The following is a 25,783-nucleotide window of genomic DNA, read 5'->3' on the forward strand; positions in this document are numbered from 1 at the left end:
TGGGTTTTCCAGAGGGTTCAAGGGCTCAAACATAACCATCTATAGATTACACCCACCCAGTCATGTGTCAAGGTGTGGAATTCTGGGGCTCTGGGCATTGATTTGAGAATTGTGGTTTCACAAGGGTTCATCAGTGTGTCCCCGTCTGTTCCAGAGCAATTCAGCCCCCTCCACAGCCACTGCACTCTTGGCCTTTCTGCTGAGCCTGCCGGCAAAGGTGTTAATTAGTGCCAACTGTAACAGTAGACTTTCCCCCCTTCCTTTGGTGGTGTGCACACCTGTTCTCTAGAAACTGGAATGAGAACAGCTCATTTCATTCAGGGCACTGAACATCTGTCAGATGGTAATGACATTCAGTCCCCTGCAGTCTTGACCAAACGTGAATTGGCTGACCTAGATCACCCTCCTGAATCTCTTTTATTTTTATATTTTTAACATCTTTATTGGAGTATAATTGCTTTACAATGGTGTGTTAGTTTCTGCTTTATAACAAAGTGAATCAGTTATACATATACATATGTTCCCATATCTCTTCCCTCTTGCTGAATCTCTTTTAAATGAATCCTTTACTCCGTTCTAAACTTGGGCCTCCCCGATTCCTGGTCCCACTGTGTACAGCCTTGTGCTTTCAGGGACGTCTGAAATCCCTACTATTCGGCCTTTGTCATATTAATTTTCTAATTCTTTGCGAGGAAAGGCAGCTTCTTGAAGAGATGCCATTTTATGACACAGCCCTGATAATTGGCTCAAAAAAGGGCATCTCAGTATGTGTCAAAACAGTGACCTTTTCTGTGAGTAAGTCAGGGCCCTGCTTTTGTTGAAGTGAGAAATGGAAAACCTTTCTTTTCTTTTCTGCACTTGGGCCTCAGACTGATGAATCACTGAAGAGTTATCATACATCATTTGACATTATTAAATATTGTTTTTAATAGTATGAAATAACATACAGTGTACATAAAGTGACAGTGCAAAAAGCCAAATTGAAATAGTAAGCAGTACACAATTATAACCTTGTAGAACTACAACTTCAGGAATTAAAAAAAAAAGATTAAAAGTGGAGCATACCAAAATATCAATAAGGCTTTAATTAGATGGAGAGACTATGGCTTTTCATTTAGTGACTTATTTTTTACTTCTACTTGATATTAAATTCTTATTTAAGGATTATGTCTACTCTTATAACAAAAATAAAATTTATTAGAAAAATAATAACTCAGCATCAGACCTTTCTGTCTCAAACCAGGGAATCAGAAATTTCAAGAAGGAGTCTCTAGTTGCTGAATGATATCCCAAAGTTTCTTTTCATTCTCTGTAATTAATTCTGTCTGCAAAGAAGCTTGATAATCTCACACCTTCGTCGTTTTAAAAATAGTTTAAAAAATGAAGATTGTAAGGTCATCCTTCAGCAGCCTGGCGCCCAAAGTGTGAGCAGCACCTTCTGTCTGGGCAACACGAAATGCTGTCATGGGGGTGACGTGGAAAGAGCACAGGAAGTCTGGGTTCGAGTCCAGGCCCTGCCCCCACTCTCAGGCCACAGTTTTCTCACTTGTACATCAGAGCCAAGTGGGATAATCTCGAGTTGGACCTCTTCTTGCTTTCAAATTCTGTGCCATTTCACCTGCTTGTTTTTGTACTGTGCTCTATACTCACAAATCTAGGGGTTGTGGCTGGAGAATGACATGACATCACATTTTCTTAGATCTTGGCCAAGCTTTCCCCTGATCAGCTTCCGAGTGAGGATGAGCTCAGATATGTTTCAGGAGGCACCTCCAGACACCTGCTCACCCTAGAGCAGGTTAGGGAGAGTTCTGACTTGCCTGTTTTCCAGAAACACCCCTCCCCAGTCTTTTCCCTGTCCTTCCCCCTTTCCAGCACCCACCCCAGTGATCTCATTGCTGCCCCTGTCTCTTGTCACTGCCTAAGGGTGTGGCCTTTGGGGTCTCCCAGGTCTCAGTACAAACGCCAGCTTTACTACTTTCCAGCAGCGTGATCGTGGGTAAATTACTCAATTCCTTGAGGCTCAGTCTCCTTATATGGAACTAGAACCACTGTACTTCTTCCCAGCGTTGTGAGGATGAAATAAGATTATCTCTGTGAAGCACAGCCCAGGGTTTGGCAGTGAGTTTAGTTCCTCCCACCTAATGGAGACTCAGGTATCTCATCTGACCTGTCCTTGGACCCCTGCACAGCACATTGTTAGACCTCTATTTGGGTGCAGCTCTAATGATTGGAACTTCCTCTGCGCTGCACCAAAATGTGACTCGCCCATTAGCCGTTATCTTGGCACCGGAATGATCTATATACAACTAAAGAGAAGAAGGGATAAAATTCATTTCCTTTCTGCCTTGTAATCAACAGTTTCTTGATCTTTTACGAATAGCTGAATCAAAAGATGTTTCTTTCAGTTAACTATAGTAAATCGAGAGAACACTGAACAGGGAAGTAGGAGGGCTAGGCTTTAGTGTAAGCTATTTTGCATAGAATGAGTCATTTCAACCAGCTGGGCCTCATTTACCTCATCTGAAAAAAGTGTTTATACTTTTAGCAGCGCTGACAAATCTGTTTCGTCTCACATTCCATCTTTGATTGGTTGGTAATGACTTCCCGTGTGCCTTGTCGAAAGGGAATCTGGGGTGGGTGGCTCTGAACTCAGTGATGTCTGCCAAGAATGTGGGAGGATGTTTTGGCCACATTTGGGCCACATACCTGCCCTATGCCCAGTGGTCTAAGGCTGCTTACGGTTTCAAATTCTCTTAATTTACAAACTGATTATATGATCAGATGTTTACTTGGTATCTTCTATAGATTCAGCATTATGCTTCTGTGAACAGCAGAAGCTGGTCTCGGAGGGAGTGCCAAATCGAAGAGGGCAGGGTGTACAGTAGGAACTTGGAGAAAGGAGGGCCGCTGGGGTTCAGAGCAGTCGAGTGGAAACTCCATGGAGGAGGTGAATCAAGCCGCATAGTGGATTTGGGTGACAATAGACAATTTGGGTGACACAATAAGTGGGAGGGAGTACTTTGCAGGTAAGGGGAGCAGCATAAAGAAGGCCCCCAGACAGCAGTAAGCCCAGTCTTTCCTGACTGCGCTGCTAAGCGTCAGTACCTTCAGCGTGGCTGATAGGCTGCAGACGTATTAGGGAACTCAGTGAAAGCCAGGGGACTGAGTTTACGCATCATTTGGTCTTATCAAGTTCGTTGGTTTGACAGAGGAGAAAGCTGAGACTTCCAGAGGTTAGTAACCTGCCTCAGTCACATATCTGTAGGTGGGTTGAGGAGGTGTGTTCCACGCTTGTGTGGGTCCAACAGTCATGCTCTTATTAGGTAATTAAGCCTTTCTAGCCGGGACTCCTGGGAGCATGTCGGCTTCATCAGCAGAGGCAGGGAAATGGGACAGGAGAGGAGAACATAATTAGTATGTGCAAATTTGGAAATGTTGACCTTGGACTCCTAGTGAAGACGGCAGCAGGCAGCCGACTTTGCGGGGGAGATTAGGCCTGGTGGTCTGCATTTGGAATCTTCGCCTTGTGCAAGCAGAGAGGGAGAGTAAATGGTCTTTGAAGGAAGACACTGTCAAGGACACAGCTGCAGAACACCAAGGATGAAGCCGAGACCACATTTCAAAGGTATTTTCAAGAAGTCTGCTGGTTTAGTTACCCCCAAAATGTCTTAGTAATTTGAACTCTGCAAAGAGAATGTTATAAAAACAAAATCCATTTCCAGATGGTGGAATTTGAGGAGGAAAAGGATTGAAAGAAAAGAATCCTAAAGAGTTGAAGTCTGTTCTTGGCGAAAGACCCTCACATTTTTATTGGGGAAAACGAAGAAGTTTTTGAATTACGGGATCACATAAAAGCATCTGAACGCAGTAAACCTTCTTGTTATTTCCATCTTATTCCTTAGCGAGCTTAACTGTTTTCACATTTATGAATGATTTTAAATTGAAATGCATTTTACCCCCGGCATTTTTCATCCCAGACATTCATTCTTGTTAATGTTGCCAAAGTGAGGAGATAATCTTGGGGAACATTTCTAATGTTTCCTACAATATCATGTTCTCTTATGGTATGGCCGTGTGTCTCCTGCCAAGTGAAACAGTCTTTCATACAAGGGAGGTGGTCTAGGAAAGAAAGGAAGGAAGAAGCCATCTACTTAAAAATGAATTTTTTTAAAACGGACATTGATCAAATATATATGGCCTAGTAAGTGCGTAGGGAATTTCCTTTGTGAGGAACTAGAAGGACTGAGTAGTTGAGAAGGAGGGTGGGCAGCCACACACGGGCTCCTTCATTGTGACTGTGTCACCCTTGCCCATGGGCCCAAGCTCCTCCTGCCTTTACTGCAAGACCTGATGTGAGTGGCGAGGCCACTGGGCTCCAGCTCAGCGTTCAGCAGGGACCGAAAATGCAGGGAATGCAAATGTTTGTTTGATTGATGGTTTAATTAACCAGTCTCCTCCCTGTCTGACGTCACCCCCCTCCCCCGCCGAAAAAAAACCTACTTTTGTTTTTCAGAGACATTTTAGATATAGCAATTCTTTTTCTTCAGATTTTTCCTATTTCCCCCCTGGTGCCTGCCTTCTTCTAAAATATCCAAATATGTTCATTTTTTCTAAGGAATGCCAGAACAAATATTACGTAAATTAAAATTTTCCCTATTAATTTTATTTACCACTATTGTCTCTAAACCCCAGTGCTCATTTATTTATATACAGGAATGCATACATGCATGCGCACATACATACCAAACAATATGTATATTTTTCTCTCCATGGTCTTAAAATATCTGGGAATATTAGTTTAGTCAGGTTCTTCCAGAAGTTCTCTGGAACTATTTTGAAACACAACTGATGCCTGGAAACTGATTAACCCAAGGGTGTTCAGATCTCCAGGGTTATCCTGCAACCCTCTGTACCTTTGTTACATCAAATTGGTGTCCTTGAACTTCTAGAGACACCTAACCAAGTTCTGTAGGATTTTAAGGTAAGGTGGTGGGTATAGGCTGGACAGTGGCCAGACTACATCCTTGAAAGCATGTTTCGAGGCTCTCCCTGTGCATCAGGCACTCTGCTTATGTTTTCTCATTTAGGCCTTGTAACAATCCTGTGAGGTAAGCATCATCAGATCTTTTTACCTACAAGGAAGTTGAGGCTTAGGGAAGTTGCGCTAGTTTGGTCAGAGACGAAATTTCACGTTTAAAGGAGAAAGACCCCTTATCGTCTGGGCCTAGGACTCACAAGACACCAATAAAGCAAGAACAAGCCATAATACTGTCTCTGAGTGCTGCCTAGGTCAATGGGAAAGAAAGGGAAAGCTGTATAATCCAAGAGGGGCATTAAGGGTTTCAGCTTCGCATCATTTGAGGCCAGATACGCTGCATGCTGAAGTGGGAGAGGGTGTGTATGCCTTTTTCCAGTAATCTGCAGGTTGTCGGAGAAACTGGGTCTTCCCTCATCTGGTGAGGGGTGTCTTAGTGTTGCAACAGCAGTGACACAGACAGCAAGCTGTCCTGTTGCCTCAGGCTGTCATGGAGAGCCAGTTGGGTGCTCTTTATCTCTGGGGCCAATTAAGTGAAGTCTAGACTTTTCCTGAGAGTTGCCAGGTATTCAGGGACTGGGCTACTGAGCACAGACAACTCCCCCTAAAATCAAAATATAGATACAGATTTTTAAAAACCAGTCATGCGCTTACATGTCAAACATATTTGCACTTAAATTAAGATCCTGCGTTACAATCTAGGTGTATCATCTTGCTTTATATTTAAGGCCCAAGGGCTTCAGCTTTAAATTAGGAGACAACGTGAGCCGAAGGTACCCAAAAAGAGTTGTCCTAGAGACCCCTAGCAATAGAGAGATGAAGTAACATCCCCAGAATCAGAATACAGATTCACCACTTTGTGTGGGATTTTCCCCATCACCTTAATGTACCATTACTAGTCCTTCTGCCAGAAGAGTTATCTAGAGAGGTGGTGGTCTCTCTGCTACAGTAAGTAGCCTTGTGGGAGAGAAGAGAAGAAATAGGTGGTAGAAGCACTAAATTGAAGGCGTGGGCCATTGGATGTTTCTCATCTGTTTGTTGCATTCTGTTGTTACATGATTTTAGTTATTTTATGTTGTCTTTGTTTTGTTAGTCTGTTTTTACTCCTGTAGGGTGAATGCATTCAGTTGACCTGCAAGGTAGCTGAAGGCACCTTATGTTTGAACATTCTATTTGAGGTTGAAGGAGGGGAAGGAATTCAGGTACAATTGATTGTTGAAGGGCCTTTTGCAGTTCCCACTTTCCTAAAAGAGAACATCCTTCTTCCTCAGCTACCATTAACCTTTATTTAGAACAGAGTAAATCACTGGACTCAAAATTTATGTTGTACACTAAAGTCTGCTGGTAAACAACTTGTCTTTACACTTTCATTATTCAAAGTGTAAATGCAGTGCCCTGGAACAATTTCACATTCTTATTGATGGCTTCTCACTGACCCAAAGTCCTCTGTGTAACCCAAAGTCCTTTATTGTGTAACGCTGTGTAACGCTGTGGTTACTCAGCTCACCTCTGCCTCTTACAGAAGCATGAGTCACCAGTTGCTGAAAACTTCCCCAGTTTTTCTGAGGATCAAATAATGGATTAGATTATGAGTGGTGGTGTTTCTTTTTTTTTTCCTTTTGTACTTAGAAAAGACCTATTCTTCAGGGATTCCGTTTCACCAGTTCAGCTTTTTGCATTCTCTTTTAAGTTATGGTTTTATACCATTCTTAAGGCTAGGGTGAAGGAAGAAGAGGATGAGATGTTTGACCTTGAAGATCTGGCATTCAGATCTTTGCTGTCCTCCTCTTATGCTGAAATAAAGCGGGGTGGGGGGCAGTGGTAGGGCAGGGGGGCAGAAGAGAGCCAGGCTCTCAGGGGGGCAGAAGCTTGGGTCCTGGTAATGAGAGTTAATGAAACTCTCTGCCCACCTCACCTCACTTGCCAGGCACACCTGGCAAACTCCTGCATTAAATACCCCGGGACTCTGAAATGATCAGGGCATCTCTGGAAGCCCCAGCCTTGATCTGAGCAAGTGAAGAGTACACCTATGGAAGAAGTCATTAAGAGCTAAATGTCTGTTCTTATCTAGAGCTGGGTTGAAGGTAGGATCTGGCTCTAATGTATTCCCCATATTCAGAGGTTCAGGATAGCTACCACTGTTCTCCAACTGAGAAAGTGGAAGACCAGGTAAGGAGTAACATAGATGGTGCTGTGTGCAACCCCATCTGGCCTCAGAAACTGCCAGGTTTGAAATATCTGGGGAGAAAAGACCAGGCAAGGAGAATAATGAGGACTGTGCTTACTGATACAAGTCTAGAGAGCCAGGCCTTCTCTGACTTTCTCCTTGTAGGTACAAGGATCACGCAACAGGTAAAGGCCCTCAGCTTATGGACAGGGTGGGCTCTTTGGACCTTGAAACTCTCCTGCCACCTTTAGAGGAGGGAGAGTGAAATAAAGTTTAGAGCACATCTTTCTCTATCCTTAAAGGGCCTTGGGGAGTCCCATCATTTTGTCTGTTGTCAACTCAGTCCTAGACAAAGTCTGGACTAGAATTCTCAAGACATTAGCATCAAGTCCTCTAAATAGAACTAGGACTCAATACTCTGAATCATAATAAGACCTGTAGTTTAGAACTAGGGTCTGCCTGTGGGCCTACTTGTATAGGGACAGCAAGAATTTCTTTCATAAGATCCAATATTTGTTCTAGACTAAGAATTTCTTCTTCTTATCCTATAGCTATTACCACTTTTACTACAAATATCCCATGTGGCATTTTGGATGGGCAGGCCTACTGTTGGAAGCTTTGGTTTCAGGGGACAAAAAGCAAGCTCTAGATAGCCCTAAGTAAAGTGGAAAAGTAGATGGCTTTCTCACGATCCACCCACTTCTTCTATCAATATCCATCTGCTGTCTTATGAGGGGTTGCTAATCTTCATCTCAGCTACCAGTATTGAGCATTACTGTATGCCAGGCTATTTATATGCCCCATATCAGTTCTGTGAGTTCTATTTTTTTTCCTCATTTCACATGTGAGGAAAGATGACATTGAGGCTTACAGGGTGATGTAACCCACCGGCAGTCACAGAGCCAGGAAGAGGCAGAGCTGGGACTTGCTCCCAGGCGTGTGCCCTGTGAAAAGCTTATCATTTCCCACCCCTGCTAAGACCACCCTTCAAAGATAAAAGAATCTGCTGCTTATTCTCAGCTAAGATGTTAAGTGACTCTTGAGGTGTTTATGTGCCAAGCAGCTAAAACTGACTCTGAGCACTTCGCCTTTGCCTCTGCAGATATTTATATTTTAAAAGACTCAAAGAGAAAAAATCCATAGAGGTGGAACAATGGAATAGCGTTATTAGGAAGGCAGGGGCTACCGAAGATTCCTCAAATCACTGCAGAGCAGCAGCTCTAAGCCGGGCATTCCACAACACAGCCCTGTGCACGTCAGACACTTAACTATAATCTGATTAAAACTCAGTTAATGTTCTCATTACATGCATGGAAGAAGAACACAAGGAAAGCTGCTTTGGTTAACTTTAGTTTCTCCTGTTGACAAAGCATCAGCTTTAGCCACCAACTCCATATATGTGCCTGTAAATTTGAAACGACTGCTGTTCCTAGGTCAGGATTTTGGTTTAGGTTTTATACGACACTTGGATTTATACTTTAAGAAAAATGAGAAAATGTCCTTTAAAAAGTTCATGGAGAATAACATATGGCTTTACTTGGAATTGATCAGATATAATGGTGAGCTTGTCCTGTTTCGAAATACCTTTATGATGTTTTTGTCTTGTTTGCCCTTGATCACAATTTCAGTGCAAACATACTTCTGGATGATCAGTTTCAACCCAAACTAACTGATTTTGCCATGGCACACATCCGACCCCACCTAGAACCTCAGAGCTCTGTCCTAAGCATGACCAGCAGCAGCAGTAAGCATTTGTGGTACATGCCAGAAGAGTATATCAGACAGGGCAAACTTTCTGTTAAAACAGACATCTACAGCTTTGGAATTGTAAGTACCAACTACCAGTTAACAAAGTAGAAGAGTTTGTTGCCAAGAATACACTAAATTCCAAGAATTATTTTAAAGGCTTTAGCTTTTAGACCTATTGATTTTCTGTTCCTCATTGTCTTATACATTAATTTTGTATAATCAATCAAGTAATGAAATGTAAAGTCATTAATTAGAATGAACTGTATTCAGCATTGAGGTTAATAGTCATGACTAATTATGCGTATATATTTAATATTTGTAATATTTTAATAATATTTATAATAATTTAGTAATTATTACTATGTGTATAATATTAATATTATGTAGTTGACTTTCTGTATGTTCCTTGTAGGTAATAATGGAAGTTCTGACAGGTTGTAAAGTGGTGTTAGATGAGCCAAAGCATATCCAGCTGGTAAGAATTGTCTTCATCTCTGTGCCTATTTTTGGTCACTTTTTGGATAGATTCTGAGTTCTCAGTGATGAGTTTGTCTCCTTTTCTTCCTAGAGGGATCTCCTTATAGAATTGCTGGAGAAGAGAGGCCTCGATTCATGTATCTCATTTCTAGATAAGAAAGTACATCCCTGTCCTCGGAATTTTTCCGCCAAGCTGTTCTCTTTGGCAGGCCAGTGTGCTGCAACACGGGCAAAATTAAGACCCTCGATGGATGAAGTACGTATACCCACGGTTTTATTAAAAACTGAGTCCATGGAACCATGGAAAATCTAAATTGGATAAATTGTGTATCTATGTGAATATCAATGAGACAAATGCAGCTCTCAACAGAGAATTCTCACCTAATAGATAGCTTTTCCAGATCAGAAAGTCACATCGTTTGGTACTCTGAAGGAGGGTATTACTGGGTGGGACCAGGGCAACCACAAAAAATTTAATGAAAAGACATGTGACTAATTTGGAGAGAATATTTTATTCAACGTTCGTAAGAGATCTGGTCCATTAAGAATGAAGCATACGGGAATTCCCTGGTGGTCCAGTGGTTAGGACTCAGCGCTTTCACTGCCAGGGCCTGGGTTCAAACCCTGGTTGGGGAACTAAGATTCCACATGCTGCGTGGTGTGGCCAAATTTTTTAAAAAATGCATCATGTATTTCCCTTATTGATTTTTTAATTTACTCATCTGTCCATCAATTTAATCATCTAGACATTTATTTGTTTACAGTAAACAAATATTTAGTACCTGCTTTGCACGTACCAGACTTTGGACTAGGTGCTGGTGATACAACAGTGATCAAGATACTGAATTGCTGCCCTTCAGCTCACAGTTCAAAGGGAGAGTCAGATCTATAAACATGAAGTTTCGGTACCAGAAGATAAGCATGATGATAGATGGGAGCGTAGAGTCAGAATACGTCCCAGCCTATGAAGTCAAGGAAGCTTCTTGATGGAGGTGATAGCTGAGCTATGATCTGAAGAACAGGTTGGATTTAGGTATTAAAGATGGAAGGACATTCCAGGGAGAGAATCTACACCTGCAAAGGCTCAGAGGTGCAGTGGATTCCTTGGCACCAAGACTGCAGATTGTCTAGCACCATGGAAGTGGGATGGTGGAGAGCAAAAGCTGGACGTGTTTAAAATAATAGGAGGTTCCAGGTGATCGAGGGACGTGAATTCCATTCTAGGAATTTGGATTCCATCCTAAGTCTATTGTAGAGCCATGGAAGGGTTTTAAACAAGGAGTTGACATAATCAGAATATAAAGACCATTGGCCTGGGAGTCAGGAGAGCTGTGTTCTAGGCCTGACACCACAAGTAAGAGCTGTGTGGCCTGCAATCTTGGGCCCGGAAAGGAGCTTTGAGATATATAGTGGAGGGAACGTGAAATTGGGAGCCAGAAGACGTGGGGTCAGGCAACAGGTCTGCTCCTTACTGGCTAGCGATAGTGATTCCCTTTTCTGAACCTCAGCCTTTTCATCTATAAAGTGAGGATATTAAGGTTTGTGCAGGTTAAATGAGGTGATGTGTGTGAAAACACTTTGTAAATTATAAAGCTCTCTATATGTATTTTTTAAATTACGTGTGTGTGTAAATGTATGTTATTTTATATCAGGTTAATGGTTCTCAATTCAGCTGCATATCCAAATCAACTGCAAAGCTTGTAAAATACAGATCCCTGGGCCCCCATGTCCATATTTTTTGAATGACCATCTTTAGGTTGGGGCTAAGGGATCTGTTTTTTAAGAAAGCTTCCCTAGGTAGTCTGGCATTTGAGAACTATAGATTGGGTTCACCATCCCCTGACCCCTTCCAATCCTCCACATATTAAGGCTGAAGTAAAAAATGATAAGAGATTCATCCAAGGTCACAAAGTAGTTGGTGGCAAATCTAGGCATAAAGTCAGGTCTCTTGATAATCAATTTCTTTTCTACTTTGCTTCAAGTCACTTAATTTATTAACATGAAGGAGTTTAGCTAATCCTTAATTCCTTTGCATTTCAAATTCTATAGTTGAATTTATTTCATGAAAATAAGAGAATATTCCTTAATAGGTAGACAGAAGAAAAAGGTAAAAGGAGAGGTTATTCAGACTTCACCCAATGTGTGTTGGCTTCTTGGTTAATCAGGTCCTAACTGTTCTTGAAAGTACTCAAGCCAGCTTGTATTTTGCGGAAGATCCTCCCACATCCTTGAAGTCCTTCAGGAGTCCTTCTCCTCTGTTCTTCGATAATGTACCAAGTATTCCAGTGGAAGATGATGAAAACCAGAATAATCCATCGCTGCCTCATGATAAAGGTTGGAGAAAAGGGAGAACGACTCAGAAAACTCCCTTTGAATGCAGCCAGTCTGAGGTTACATTCCTGGGCTTTGACAGAAAGACAGGGAGTGGGAGGAATGAGGACACTAGCAACGTGCCCAGTTCTGCTTGTGAAGAAAGTTGGTCTCCAAAGCCTGCAGCTCCATCCCAGGATGTGAGGGCCTCTGGTGTGAATATGGACCCTTCTGCGGAAGTTCCAGGGCATTCCTACAGGAGCATGCCAGTGGAGGCTAGCTGTTCCTCTGAATTTTCCTGGAATGAATGTGAACAGTACAAAAAGGCATCAGTTTCACCAGAAGATAAAGAAGAAAGCAAGTATTGCTGAGGCACCTGAGTACAGGTCTCATCTTGCGAAGACATTGTCTTTATTGGTAGCGCCAAGAGGATGATTGCTGGTGAATTTGGGTAATGCAGATCAGTGATCGGAACAATTCTATTCCATTCCTTCCAACTTGTAGAACAGAGTGACTTAAAGTTTTGTTTTAGCACGATCATTGCCTCATGATCAAACCTGGACTAAATTAGAACCATTCAGAATTACTTAAGATTGTAGACTCTGACTTCAGACAAACAAAACAATCAAAACCTACCAAAATGGAAGTGGATTCCAGTGTCTTCTCCCTCAGCAACCACATGACTCCTCAGAGCCTCCAGTCTGCCAAGTACATTCGGTTCAGTTGGATTCCATTGTTTTGGTTTAGCTTGCTTGCGAAGGTCGTCAGAAACGTCTAACTTGTAAATGTTAATAGATACCATACCTTTTTAAAGAATTGCCTTTTTGCTTATTTCAATCAACTCTTAGTATATTTCTGTTCATCCCTGTCAAGTCTGCCTATCTGAACATGAGCCATGACATGCCCAAGATCTGTATTTCTGTATTTAAACTCTTAAGATAGTTTATCTCCTATAATATTGACTATTATTACAATTTTTTTTACATAGAGACTATTATATCCTGAATAGAATGTATGAAATTTTAATCAAGCCATTTTTGTTCCAAGAAAATGGCTGGTCATAAAGGCCTAGGTCAGTTTTTTCTTTGATTCCAACTCTGTGCCTTTACTGCTGGTGTTTACTAGATCTCCCCCTTTTGAAATCCTACCCAATCTTTCAGGGCCCACCATAACTGCCATCTTCCAGGAAGCTTTCCTAATCTTTCCAGCCAATAGTAATCACTTTATCAGCATTTCCATAGCAATTTCTTTTTTTTTCCATTTTTAAAGATTTTTAATTGAAGTACAGTTGATTTACAGTGTTGTGTTAGTTTCTGGTGTGCAGCAAAATGATTCAGTTAGACGCATAGATACATATTCTTTTTCATGTTCTTTTCCATTATGGTTTATTACAGAAAATTGAATATAGTTCCCTGTGCTATTCAGTAGGACCTTGTTGTTTATTTTATATATAGTAGTTCGTATCGGCTAATCCCAAACTCCTAATTGACCCCCCGTTTCCCCTTTGATAACAATGTTTGTTTTCTGTGTCTGAATCTGTTTATGTTTTGTAAATAAGTTCATTTGTATCATCTGTAGCAATGTCTCTGTATTTCTGTTTTATATTTGTCACTTTCTGAATTATATCCAAGTTGCCTGTGCTATCATATCTCTCTTCCTAGATGGTAAACTCCTATATTAGTTTCCTACTGTCGCTGTAAGAAATTATCACAAGCTTAGTGGCTTAAAACAACATAAATTAATTATTTTACAGTTCTAGAGGTCAGAAGTCCTTGGCATTCCTTCTGAAGGCTCTAGGGGAGAATTCGTTCCCTTGCCTTTTCTAGCTTCTAGACACTGTATGCATTCTTTGGTTCATGGCTTCTTCCTCTATCCTCAAAGCCAGCAACATGACATCTTTAAATCTAGATCTCTCTCTGAACTCTTTTTCATCACCACTTCCTCTTTCTTTGGCCCTCCAAAGGATCCTTGTGATTGCATGGGGCCCACTCAGATAATACAGGAAAACCTCTGCATCTTAAGATCCTTAATTTAATCACACCTGCAATGTCCCTTTTCTCCTCTAAAGTCATATATTCACAGGTTTCTGGAATTAGGACATGGACATCTTTGGGGCCATTACTCTGTCTGTCACATTCCCTGACTGTGTAGGGTCCATCTCTTCAGGGCCTAGCATGTTATCCTATACAGAGCAGGTGTTTCCTTATAAGTTAAATTGAGTTACATTATCTCTGTGAACCCACATAATCAAAAATTCAGCTATAATAAACATTCCGGAGTAAATGAACAAAGTGGGGATAATGACTGTCTTTATGATGATGGACAGAAACACTCCACAAAAACCATTTCCAGAGGATTTACAGAATCTCCCTCTCCAGGATGTTTATAATAAAAGGGCAGACCTCTAGTTTTCTCTGCATCAAAGGAATAGGCCTATGATTGTTTTTTGTAGGTTTTTTTTTTTTGATAAGTCAGTACGGTTGAGTTATTCATAGTCAGATTGGAGTCCAGATTCAAGAACAATTAATCAAAGAAGGAAGTCGTCAGAAATCAGGGTCATGTTAACAGACCAAGGTCAGAAACGTGGAGCTACAATTCTGGGAAAAAGGATCTCATGGCAGGAAGTGAGGTTCAAAACACAATAAGCCTTAGCCTGATTGACAAGCCAAATAAAAGCCCCAGGCAAGCAGTTGGGAGAGGCCATCCCTGAGGGCTGGTCTGGGGGGACCTGGCTGCCCGGTGATGTCTTCCGCATCTGAGCATGAAGAATGTGTTCACAGTGCTCCCAAACTGCCCATATGCTAAGACTATCAGGGGAAAGGGTTGCCCTAGACTCATGTGATTTTTACCTCTTGTGACCTGTCCAGTTTGAAAACTCTTGATTATACACGTTAATCAAGGAATCAGTAAAAGTCTTCAACATTTGGCCTTATGTATCGCCAACCATTCTGAGGCCGATTCAGCTTGTCTTATGTAGTCTGAAAGTATTTTGGCTGAATCGGGCAAATAAGCCTAGAATTGTGTGAAGTTGCCACTAATAATTCAAACGAGGTAATCAAGATAATCAAGAACTGACTCTGTTAAACTGCTCTTCACTTTGAATCCGAATCCCCCAGTACCTTCAAAGAGAGATCATTAAGGAAGCTCTGATTGACAGCAGGCCCACACCATTATTCATCACATGTGTAATCTGTTGGTATGATGTTGATTTGAACTTGCTTAGTTGACTTAAAGCAGTGTTTCTCAGAAAAAAAAACCAAAAAACAAACAGTGTTTCTCAAACTTTAACGTGCAGCAAAATGACATGGAAGGCTTGTTAAAAACACAGATTGCTAGCTCCCAACCTATTACATGGGACTTTGCTTAGCACTGAGTAGAAGCTCTAGAAATACTATTAGTCAATGATCTTTTTAACTAGATCACCTTGCTAGGGTGTGACTATTTTAGACATCTTAAAGACCAAGTCAGATTAGCTGGCAATAACCTAATTAATGATATGGTAAGCAGATACCACTGTGGCTAGAAATTACCAGAATTTTCTATTGAGTGATGCAGTCCTTACTAGATTTGCCTTCTAGTGGGTGCGTTAATAAATGTTAACTGTTAGGAATTAAATCTTGCATCCTGCTACAGGCAATAAGAGGATACCTTTGTGGCTTCATGATGTAAAGACTAAGACACATGAAGAAACCAATAATGAGCCCCCAAGTGTTTCCTCTGATCAGCAAACGTGAATTAGTAAAGAATTTCACTCGTCTTCATCCTTATAACGCACCATGGGCAATCCTCCAGGCAGATCCTATTTACTTGATAGGTTTTTGTGCCATTTTACAATCCCCAAAACATGAAGAAAGTATTTTGTTGTTTTTGAAATTAGGTATGGGATTTCTGACGTAGTCAATTTTATTGGCTTCCGGAGAATTGTTATAATGATCTGTGACCCACTGCATAATTGTGAAGTTTCATAAGGTGGTACATCCTCTTGTGTAAAACAGCTTTTATGACCTGAGGTATGATGAGTCTAGGAAGTGAGGGTTACGTGAGTAGCATTTATGAAGAATCAAGGCACTGTGTTAGCTACTAGGGTACCAAATAAGGAGCAAACATTTTAGAAAGGACGAAAAGGCATCTACCCAAGTTAACTGTTCAGTGACATCTGTTATTTGAACCATAAACTATTGGAACCGAAAGTAAGGGCTGAAAGGGTGAGGAAGAGGTCTTACCCTTTTTACTGTGCACTTTCGAGAGGGCGAGGAAGGTGTCTTGGAGAAGCTTCCTGGAAAGAGAGAAGGGGTTAAGAGAAATAGAAAAGAACACCCAAGAAGCACTCCAGGATGGATACCCAGGGAACCAGGGGTCCACAGCTCTACCAGACCTCTGCACAGCCCCATCTCTGGGGCTGGAAGGATGGGGTGAGGGCAAAGGGAACCGGGTCCAGAGCTGTGGATGTTTTTTTCTATTTAACCTTTACAACCACCGTGAAGGTATGAATCCCATTTTATAGATGAGGAAACTGACTCAGGGTGGGTATGTAACTTGCCTAAGGTCGTCCCAGATCTGGAGGAGCCAGGATTTGAACCCACCTCTGTCAGACTTCAAAGCCCATGGTCTTTCTTGTACTCGACATGACACAAAGAAGCCACTGCAGATTCAAGCCCCTATGCAAGGGTCATTTGTCGATTCTAAAACTTTTCAGTAGGGACAGAAGCCTCACCATGTTTCCTGCCTTTTTCATTATTCTGTTCCTCTGCTTCAGGCACCCACCTCTGCAGTCATTTGATATGAGTTCAGTGAATTCATTCATTCATTGAATAAATATTTACCGATGGCCTCCTTTGTGTCAGACACTGTTCTAAGAGCTGGGGATACAGTGAAGATCAAAACCAACAAAAATCCCTGCCTTCATGGAACTTACATTTGAGTGAAAAATGAGTGAGTGGATGAACAGGAAATACTGTGGGAGAGTTGTAATCTCAGTTCTATCACTAACCAGCAGATCTCCGTGGGACCAGCCAAACTGAGTCGTCTCAAAAAAGAGTATTCTCCAGACATAGACCCTGGCTTCTCTGCCAGCTCTTTTGTCAGGATTCAGAGAGGTTTTCTCCTTGTCCTGTGGTATAGCTCATGTCTCCACGCTAGCCTGTGGCTTCGCTGTTAGTGTCTATGGCATACTTTGTGGCAATCATGACAGCACTTCTTCCACTGACCTATGACTTCTTCAGGGCATTCATTGGGCTACTGATGCCATCTTCAGCAGGCTTCTGCTAAGAAATTTGAAGCATCTACCCATGCCTCACTGCACCATCACCCCAAGCTGGAACTGCCTGTTGACTTCTCTCTCCTCCATAAAACTGAAACTTCCGTGAGGGCAGAGGCTATATCTTGCTCCTTTGGTATCCCTAACAGCTAGCACAGTACCTGGCACATACTACGGCCCAACGAATATTTGTAAAATGAATGAATTGAATAATCCTTCAAAACCTCTTCAGAATCATTGGTATCTAGTGTCTCAACACGGTCATCTAGATTGCACCCAAAGTCTGTCTTTCTAATATCCAGACTGTCACCAATCATTTGCTTAAATGGTTCCATTTCACCATCCTTGGATGAAAGTTATGAATTTCAAATATTAATATCTGTGATATCTTTGAAAAGAGGAATTAGAAATTGTATATGTTGCTTATAAATTTGCTTCACGGTGAAAAACATTCCCAAACCGTGTCTACGCAATGATAAGCCAACATTTTGACAGGGAATAAACTGATGTTTGTTGTATTTTGCTTCCACCTTTCTGTCCCAAATTATTTGTGTGTATTTGATGGTCCATTAGATTTTATTGCAGGTATTTCCTTGGGAGGCATTTTTATTCCAAAGATGCCTACCAAACCTGCATTACCCACCACACTTTCACTTAAGAGCCTTCTTACTGATGTCATCTGCCTAATTGCAAATTTTTGTGGTCATCTGTATAAGTAGCAAGAGAGTATTTCCAATGTTTTTCAGTGGCTCCTTAGTTTTAAAACTTTCTTATAGACAAATGTTAGTTGGGATAGAGGGTAGGAAGGTAGGAAGAGTGTACTTGCAGGAGATTCAGACTCAGTTAATATTGGTGTATTTAGTTCTATGCTAGCTGCATTCACACATCATCCAAGCTATTGAGCTGGGTTCTGTTACTATAAGATCAAGGAAAATGAGGTTCCAAGAAGTTGACTCTCATTCTGAGTCACACTGATGGGGAGACAAACTGAAAATTCTTTATTTAAGCCCAGGAAATACCTGCTCTGAAAAGGAGTAAATTAAAAAATTAAAAGTATCCCCTATTTGAAAATGAAAGCAGCTAATAAATATGTTTTTATTATTTTTAATTATTATTAATTTTGTCCTCACAGATGGGCAAAGATTAAAACTATTGACAGGAGTATGGGCAAATGGGTATTCTTATTCACTATTGGCAGGAGTGGAGATTAGTACAGCCTTTCTAGAAGGTAGTATGTCAAAATTTTAAATGGTGAGACACTTTCACCCAGCAATTTTTTAGGAATTTATCCTAATGAATAAAAGTTTTACAAGTGTGTAAACATGAGGGCAAAGATGTACTTTTTAGTGTTTGCATATTAAAATATTGGAAACAGCCTAAATATCCTTCCATAGAAGATGGGTTAAATAAATTACAGCACAAATATACAATTGAGTTGTATGCAACTAATTAAAAATTGTTTAGATCTGTGTTTATTGCTATAGAAAATTTGTCCCTGAAATATTATTGAATGAGAAAGCAGACTACCGAATAGTATGTTTAATATGGGCCCATTTATAACATTAGATATTTTTAAATAATATGTGTTTCATAGAGAAATCTTTGCTAAAAAGTTAATGATGGTTTCTTTCGGGGCTGTGGCGTTTGGGTACTCTTTACTTTCTTTAGACTTTTATGTATTTGACGTTTTTATAATGAGTATGTATCACTTTTATTATCAGAAAACAATAAAGCTATTTTTATTTTGGAAAAAAATGTTCTCTAGATTTCTACATTTGCCTGACTCTTCGCTCAGCTGTGCCCTCGGTAACAACTGGCAACTGGTAATAATGCTTTTATTCCAATGCCCTTTATTATTTCTGTCTTCCAACCCTAGTGACTGACGCTCCCACATAGATTTGTCTGGTATCCCCTGAGTAACAAGTTTTGAGAGGGCTTATAAAAGAAAAGTCCAAGAGGCAAAAACCAGACAAGCTGAAATACAGAAGAATGGAGAAGAGATCACAGTACACAACTGAGAATATCTGTAATTAAATATTAGTTGATTTTGGTAAAATCTTTAAAAGTTACCCTTAAGATCTATACTTGCTTCAAGTACTTCAAGAAGCAACCTACAGTTAAACTAGGGCTTCCCTGGTGGCGCAGTGGTTGACAGTCCGCCTGCCGATGCAGGGGACACGGGTTCGTGCCCCAGTCCAGGAGGCCCGCGTACCGCGAAAAAAAAAAAAACCCAAAACAAAAAAAAAAAACACAAAAAAAGAAGCAACCTACAGTTAAATTAAAGATCTTTGGGGAGATAAATTTTTCACCCTTAAGTATCCATACCCCAGACTTGTGCCCCACTATCCGTTTCTAGCCGACACAAAAATTTTAACTTGCTGAATTTAGTAGACTCTGGTTATCATTATCAACTGAAAATAAAACTTGCAACAGTGCAGAGAAAGAATGGCTGACTACCGTGCTTTTCTCCAGCAGGTAGAGGTGGAGGCTATATAACAATGCTAACGGGATCCACAATAACACATGAATTATAAAGGGAAAAAGCAAAGTATACGCTAGGGTAAAATACCAATTCTGATGAGCTCTATCTGGGACTGTTGTGGACATAACGAAGTTATGGAGTGTGTAAATATAAAAACACTTCCTAGGCAAATCTAGCTAAAAGATAAATGAATGTTGGCTTCTTAAGAGCATAACATAGCCACAAATTTTGTTCTTTTATACTAAATTAATGTGTTGGTGGTATTCTTGTGTTTCCTAGAAGGGAAATGCCAGGTAATCCCAATGGTACCATCATTACAAAGATTTCAACAAAAGAGAAGTTAAGGAATCCAATACATAAATACAGTGTAAAATGGAATCATTCTGAACAGCATGTTGGAGTGAGGTAGAAATAACTTCTGGTGGTCTTCCTAGTCCCATTATTCACTAATGATAATTTCCTGTCCTTCTGAAAGTGTACAGGCAAATTATGGTGTACTTGCAGGACCATGAAACACTGGATCTTGTGATGTTTTTAAATGTTTGTAACAGGATTTTTAAATAAGGGCTGCAGTGACTTCAGCCAAGGGCAAATATTAATCAATGACCTTTTATTGTTTTTATTTTATATACCTGGAGGAAAGGGCGTGCTTACCTCCCAGTATGCGTACAAAGCCAAATATGCACGTTTTACGTTAACTTGCTGCCTGCAGCTCTAAGGCCGTTTGCTTTGTGCTGGAAGGCAGAGCGATCTCTGACATTTTCATTATGCATTTGTCTGGCAGTTTGAAGCAGGAGAAATAATTCATGTGATTGCTAGTATCCTGTCTTGGCCATTAAAATGTATTTCCCTAATAAAAAAATTATCGCCATATTTTATAAGGCATAGTCTAACATGTCTTCTTCTTTCTCCCCATCTCGTATCCTGGCATCATCGCTCCTGATTTCAATAGTCATGTGAGTGAACCAAGTAGCATTACTGCATCACAGTTAAAAGATCTCATTGATTACAGTGAAGCCACACGTAAACTTCCCTTCAGCCACTGTTCCCATGGCCACACTGGACCCTATCGCCACCTGAAGCTGCTACACATCAGAAACCACAGTATGTTGTCCTTGATTTTATAAAGACCTCCCATTATCTGATCTCTCCTTTTTGTTTTTTTTTTTAAAGAAGATGTTGGGGGTAGGAGTTTATTTATTTATTTATTTTTGCCGTGTTGGGTCTTCCCTTCTGTGCGAGGGCTTTCTCTAGTTGTGGCAAGCGGGGGCCACTCTTCATCGCGGTGCGCGGGCCTCTCACTGTCGCGGCCTCTCCCGTTGCGGAGCACAGGCTCCGGACGCGCAGGCCCAGCGGCCACGGCTCACAGGCCCAGCTGCTCCGCAGCATGTGGGATCCTCCCGGACCGGGGCACTGACCCGCGTCCTCTGCATCGGCAGGCGGACTCTCAACCACTGTGCCACCAGGGAAGCCCCTGATCTCTCCATTTTGTCCAGGCCTATCAGTGATCCTCTCCCATCAGCTCCGTGTTTTTTCCTTTGCATAAGCTGGGCCATGCGTTCATCTGTATCAGTGATTGTGCTTGTGGAGAAATAGAACCCCTACTAGGTGTTTCAAACAGATGAAATTTAATATTGGGAATCGGCTATCAAAGGGTTGGAAAGCCTAGAAGAGCGAAAAGAGGAAAATGTGAAGTTATCCAGAGATTAATAACTACAGGAAGCCATTCTCACTCTTATGGATGAAAGAGAAAAAAGGGAAAATGTATAACTAAGAGCCCACGACCCCTGTACTGCTGAGGCTGCTGATAACTTGCTGCCGATGCTTCTGGAATAGTGTTGCCAAGGAGAAAAGCAGGAATGTGGACGGAACCACCACCTGTGCTGCTGCCACTGTCACTGCCAGGGGCCCAGTAAGAAGCAGGGAAAGAAAAACCTCTATTTCTTCCACATCCCATTATGAGAAGTTAGCTGCCAAGGGCATCTAGGAAATACAGGGTTTTTTTTTTTGTTTTTCTTTTGGCTGCCTTGGGTCTTCGTTGCTGCACGCGGGCTTTCTCTAGTTGCGGCGAGCGGGGGCTACTCTTCGTTGAGTTACGCGGGCTTCTCATTGCGGTGGCTTCTCTTGTTGCAGAGCACAGGCCCTAGAGTGTGCAGGCTTCAGTAGTTGCAGCACGTGGGCTCAGTAGTTGTGGCTCCTGGGCTCTAGAGTGCAGGTTCAGTGGTTGTGATGCATGGGCTTAGTTACTCCACGGCATGGGGGATCTTCCCAGACGAGGGATCGAACCTGTGCCCCTTGAGTCGGCAGGAGGATTCTTAGCCACTGCGCCACCAGGGAAGTCCTAGAAATACAGTTTTGTCTGAACTATAGTGGAAAGCACAGACAGGCAAGCGTGGCGCTAAAAGCCAAAAGACAAATCCTACTCTTCAGCTGTTCAGCATTTATCCTCACCCTTGTACCCTTTATTTAACCTTGCAGTATCAATAATAGTATCACACAAATAACCCTAAAATAATTCAAGATGCTGTCAGTCTCCCAAAAGAGGAGACACAAGGTCTCATCAGTCATCATTTCTGTCTCTAGGTGATCTTAATTTATCTTCCACCTGGATTTTCTAAGAATAAAGGTAATCATCACCAACATTTCTTGTACAGAAGAAATGAGAGGGAAAAATAAAAATTGGTTAATATACGCAAATACAAAACAAAGGAAATATGCATGGCTGCTGTGGTCTTTGTTTCTATAATTTGTCACGAGGCTTTAATTTGTATTTACAATGTGCTTTTTTTTAGTCTCCTTCCATGTTCCCTTTGCCCTCAGCCAGCACCCTGGTTGTCTATGTTTCCTTCCCTGATGGCGTGCACCGAACCTTCATTCCTGAAGGCTTATTCCTCAGTGACCCTGCCTTTATAGTGTGTAACCACTGCACATTAACTTTTACCCCTGGATATGGAACTATTAGCAAAGCAGAATTCCCTGGATTCCCAACCTAGTCCTTCCTGCCCTCGCTGTGCTCACCAATCTGGTCTCCCCTTGAAAACTGCAATCAATCCCCAGAACCAATATAATAACCTACTTCTTTCTTCTTGGTTCAGTGGCACAAAGAGCCCCGAAAGACAGTCCCTCAACTTCCAGTTCAGTGAAACCATGGTTGTGTCCACAGGGATCATTTCTCACTTGAGATCCAGGACCTTTAAGTTAGCAGAGTTCTGAGTCTGGGACGAAGAGATGGGAAGCAAAAAAAAAAAAAAAAAAACATGTGAGCAGGTATTTTTATTTTTCACAGCATCCTGGTCATTGAAAACTGGGGAAAAATTTAAATCATCAATAACTCTCTTAAAATATATAGTCAAATCAAATGTAATACTTTCAATAAGGTAGGTAAAAAGAATATTAGTTATTCTGTCATTTAATTTGGGTATGTTACTGTTAATTTAGTCTAAGGTTGTGCTGGGTGGAGATACATGCATGCACATATGCATGTGTGTATGTGCTTGTCTGTGGTGTATGTGTGTGTGTGTCTCTCGAATTCATCACTTTATACTAGCTCTTACTGAGCTTGTGGACCTACCAAGGTCTTGAGGTCTTTTTCACATAACCTGCTGATAGCACACCTCTCCTTCATCCTTTCCTTGTGTAATTGATTTTTATGAAATAAAACCCAGAGTATATTACATTTGCATTTTTATAACACTATCCAACCATTTTTAAATGACTTAATATGCCTCGTGCTTCAGTGCCATCTTGTTTGTTTTGATTTATTGATCCCACCTCTTGAGCTTATCACGCTGCCTTTCAGCAGTCAGCTCCAGCCTCGCTAGCCTTCTTGCACGCCAAGCTCATCCCCATGCAGGACTTTCACACTCGCTGTTCCTCTGCCTGGAACTCTCTTCCCCAATAATTTCTCCCTCTGCTATTACTCTCTATCACCTTTTACACTGTATCCTTCAATTTATTTGTCAGTGCATGATATTATATATTTATTTGTTTATCATCAATCTTCTCTAGAATATAAAATCCATGAGGTCAAGGACTTTCACTTGTTCACCGATGGATCCCTGCCACACTTAGAAAATTTCCTGAAACATAACAGATGCTCCAGAAACATTTTTTGAATACATGAACTAGCTAGTCTTTAAAGAAATTTTTAATTGAATTACGGTTGATTTACAATGTTGTGTTAGTTTCAGGTGTACAGCAAAGTGATTTGGTTATATATATATTTTTTCAGGTTCTTTTCCATTATAGTTTATTACAAGATATTGAATAGAGTTCCCTGTGCTATACAGTAGGACCTTGTTGTTTATTCTATATACAGTAGTCTATATCTGCTAATCCCATACCCCTAATTTATCCCTCTCCCCTTTCCCCTTTGGTAATCATAAGTTTGTTTTCTATGTCTGTGAGTCTGTTTTTGTTTTGTAAATAAATTCATTTGTATTATTTTTTAGATTCCACATATAAGTGATATCATAATATTTTCTTAAAATTTTTAATTTTATTATCCAACCTTTAAGTTCTGTTCAGACTTGTATCATTGGCCGGTTTGATGAGATTGCTTTCTCTATCCACAAAATTGTTGATAAAAAGTGCTCTACAGGATAAGGCCAGTTTCAGAACCATGTGGCACTCCACAGAGTACTTTCTTTGAGGTTAATGTCTTTCCAATAATTTTTAAAAATTAGGAATAAATTCAACGAACTCTGATTTCATCTCATTTTCCAAATACTTCTCTATCTTGAATGCAAGATATGATCCAAGTTCTTTAAGTAGTGCAAGAGGGACTTCACAAACTGGTCCCAAACAATTTTTCCGTCATTTATATCCCATCACTACCTGCTTCCTGCCTCCTTTCCATAGACTTTGTATCTTTCATTCTAGTCCCACTAAACTTGTTATGATTCCTGAAGCATACCACGTCCCGTCTCATCTCCATGCCTTAGCACATGCGGTTCCAGCTATCTGGAATACCCTCCTCTCCCACCCCCACCTTCAGCTAGGTCCATCCTTATACACCATCCACGACCTACATAAATATCACTTTCTCCATGAATCCTTCCCAAACTTCCCTGGGTGATTAATCACCCACTCCTCTGTTCTCCCTCAGTAATTTAGATGTTTGTCCACTGTTGCATTTTGCTTATTGTTTGTAATCTTTACCATATTATTTATGTCTCTTTTCAGTGTTAAGATGCTGACCTCCTCCAGGTATGAAGTTAGATACTGATGGATACCTACTGAATAAATGAAAAACATAATTAAATATTTAGTTCATTTCTTGTTACAGCTTTAAAAAAGCAGGTCGTGCCCAGTAGGACTGGCTTCCATCAAGGATGGCATTGACATTGGTGAGTTTTTTGGGATCCATCTTAGCCTTGCCATCTCAGAGACCTGAATTCCTCAGTCTGTTTGGAATGGACTTACTCTCAGTGGCAGAGCTGCATTGATCAGGTTCATGGAGGTTTATAAAAATCAGCATACTAATTCTCTACTTTCGAATGAAAAAATATAACTGTCCAGAGAACTGAAATCCTCAAGTCAACCTATTAGTGCATTGTCCCCCTGGAGGCAAGTTATATTTGAAGCAATATGATATGGCCCAGGGGAATTCGTTGATCTTAAGTATTCCTCAATGAAGGAATCTTGAGACTGTCTCATGCACTAGAGAAGTAGTCTCTCCAAGGAAACTTGGTGCTTAACCAAGACTGCCACGCCTGGGCAGGGCCTGGGTGATCACCTTCAACATGTCTGCTAACTCTCCATTTCCTGTGCAGCTTTGGTCAACCCACATCTCTTGGCCCAAGACAGGACTTAAAGAAATTTCACTAAATGTCTGGTGACAAAGTTATGTTTGTATCTGAGTTCCCATTCTTCCCATTTATATAATCATGGACACTCTCCTGGTTTGTTCCTGTTCATATTTACTGTGTATAGATTTAACTAACTTAACTCCAAGGACAACTATATTTCCACCTCATTGCCAACCCTGTTTGATGACAACAAGACCTAAAAGGGTTGAGTGGCTAATCAAGGTCTTAGAACTTCTCAGTGGAAGAGGCAGAAATTCATCCCTGGTCTTGTTGCTCTAATCTGGTATGCTTTCTATTATTATTTTCATGTGGAAATCCCTAATAATTATTCAAGAAGGACTAGTTCTTAGCCTTTTTTACCTGATTAAACACATGTTTTTTCAAAAGGCTTAAAAACTTTGACACATTGTTGGCACATGTATGAATCTATCCTATGGAAATCATATCCTATGGAGGTACAAAAATTATAGCTAGAAGGATGTTCATTGCTACATGG

General features: G+C 40.9%; 1 protein-coding gene across 3 annotated transcripts in view; it reads left to right on the forward strand.

Annotated features, from left to right (window-relative positions):
• Positions 1–20,894, forward strand: part of IRAK3 (interleukin 1 receptor associated kinase 3) — a 64,993-nt gene extending 44,099 nt beyond the window's left edge. Inside the window, exons 9-13 of one of the 3 annotated variants that reach the window (XR_014326620.1) lie at positions 8,831–9,029; positions 9,364–9,426; positions 9,520–9,684; positions 11,594–12,446; positions 20,430–20,894. Coding sequence is in view for 1 of the 3 variants with exons in the window: in XM_082850897.1 (XP_082707023.1) it covers positions 8,831–9,029; positions 9,364–9,426; positions 9,520–9,684; positions 11,594–12,109 (943 nt within the window). In the remaining 2 variants the exon portion in view is untranslated. Of the gene's footprint in view, positions 1–8,830; positions 9,030–9,363; positions 9,427–9,519; positions 9,685–11,593; positions 19,124–19,756; positions 19,813–20,429 lie in introns of those variants that run through there. The other 2 variants (XR_014326621.1, XM_082850897.1) reach the window with 2 other exon arrangements.
• Positions 20,895–25,783: the final 4,889 nt, after the last annotated feature.

Source organism: Leucopleurus acutus (genome assembly GCF_964270905.1).
Source record: "Leucopleurus acutus genome assembly, chromosome: 11".
Taxonomy (NCBI): domain Eukaryota; kingdom Metazoa; phylum Chordata; class Mammalia; order Artiodactyla; family Delphinidae; genus Leucopleurus; species Leucopleurus acutus.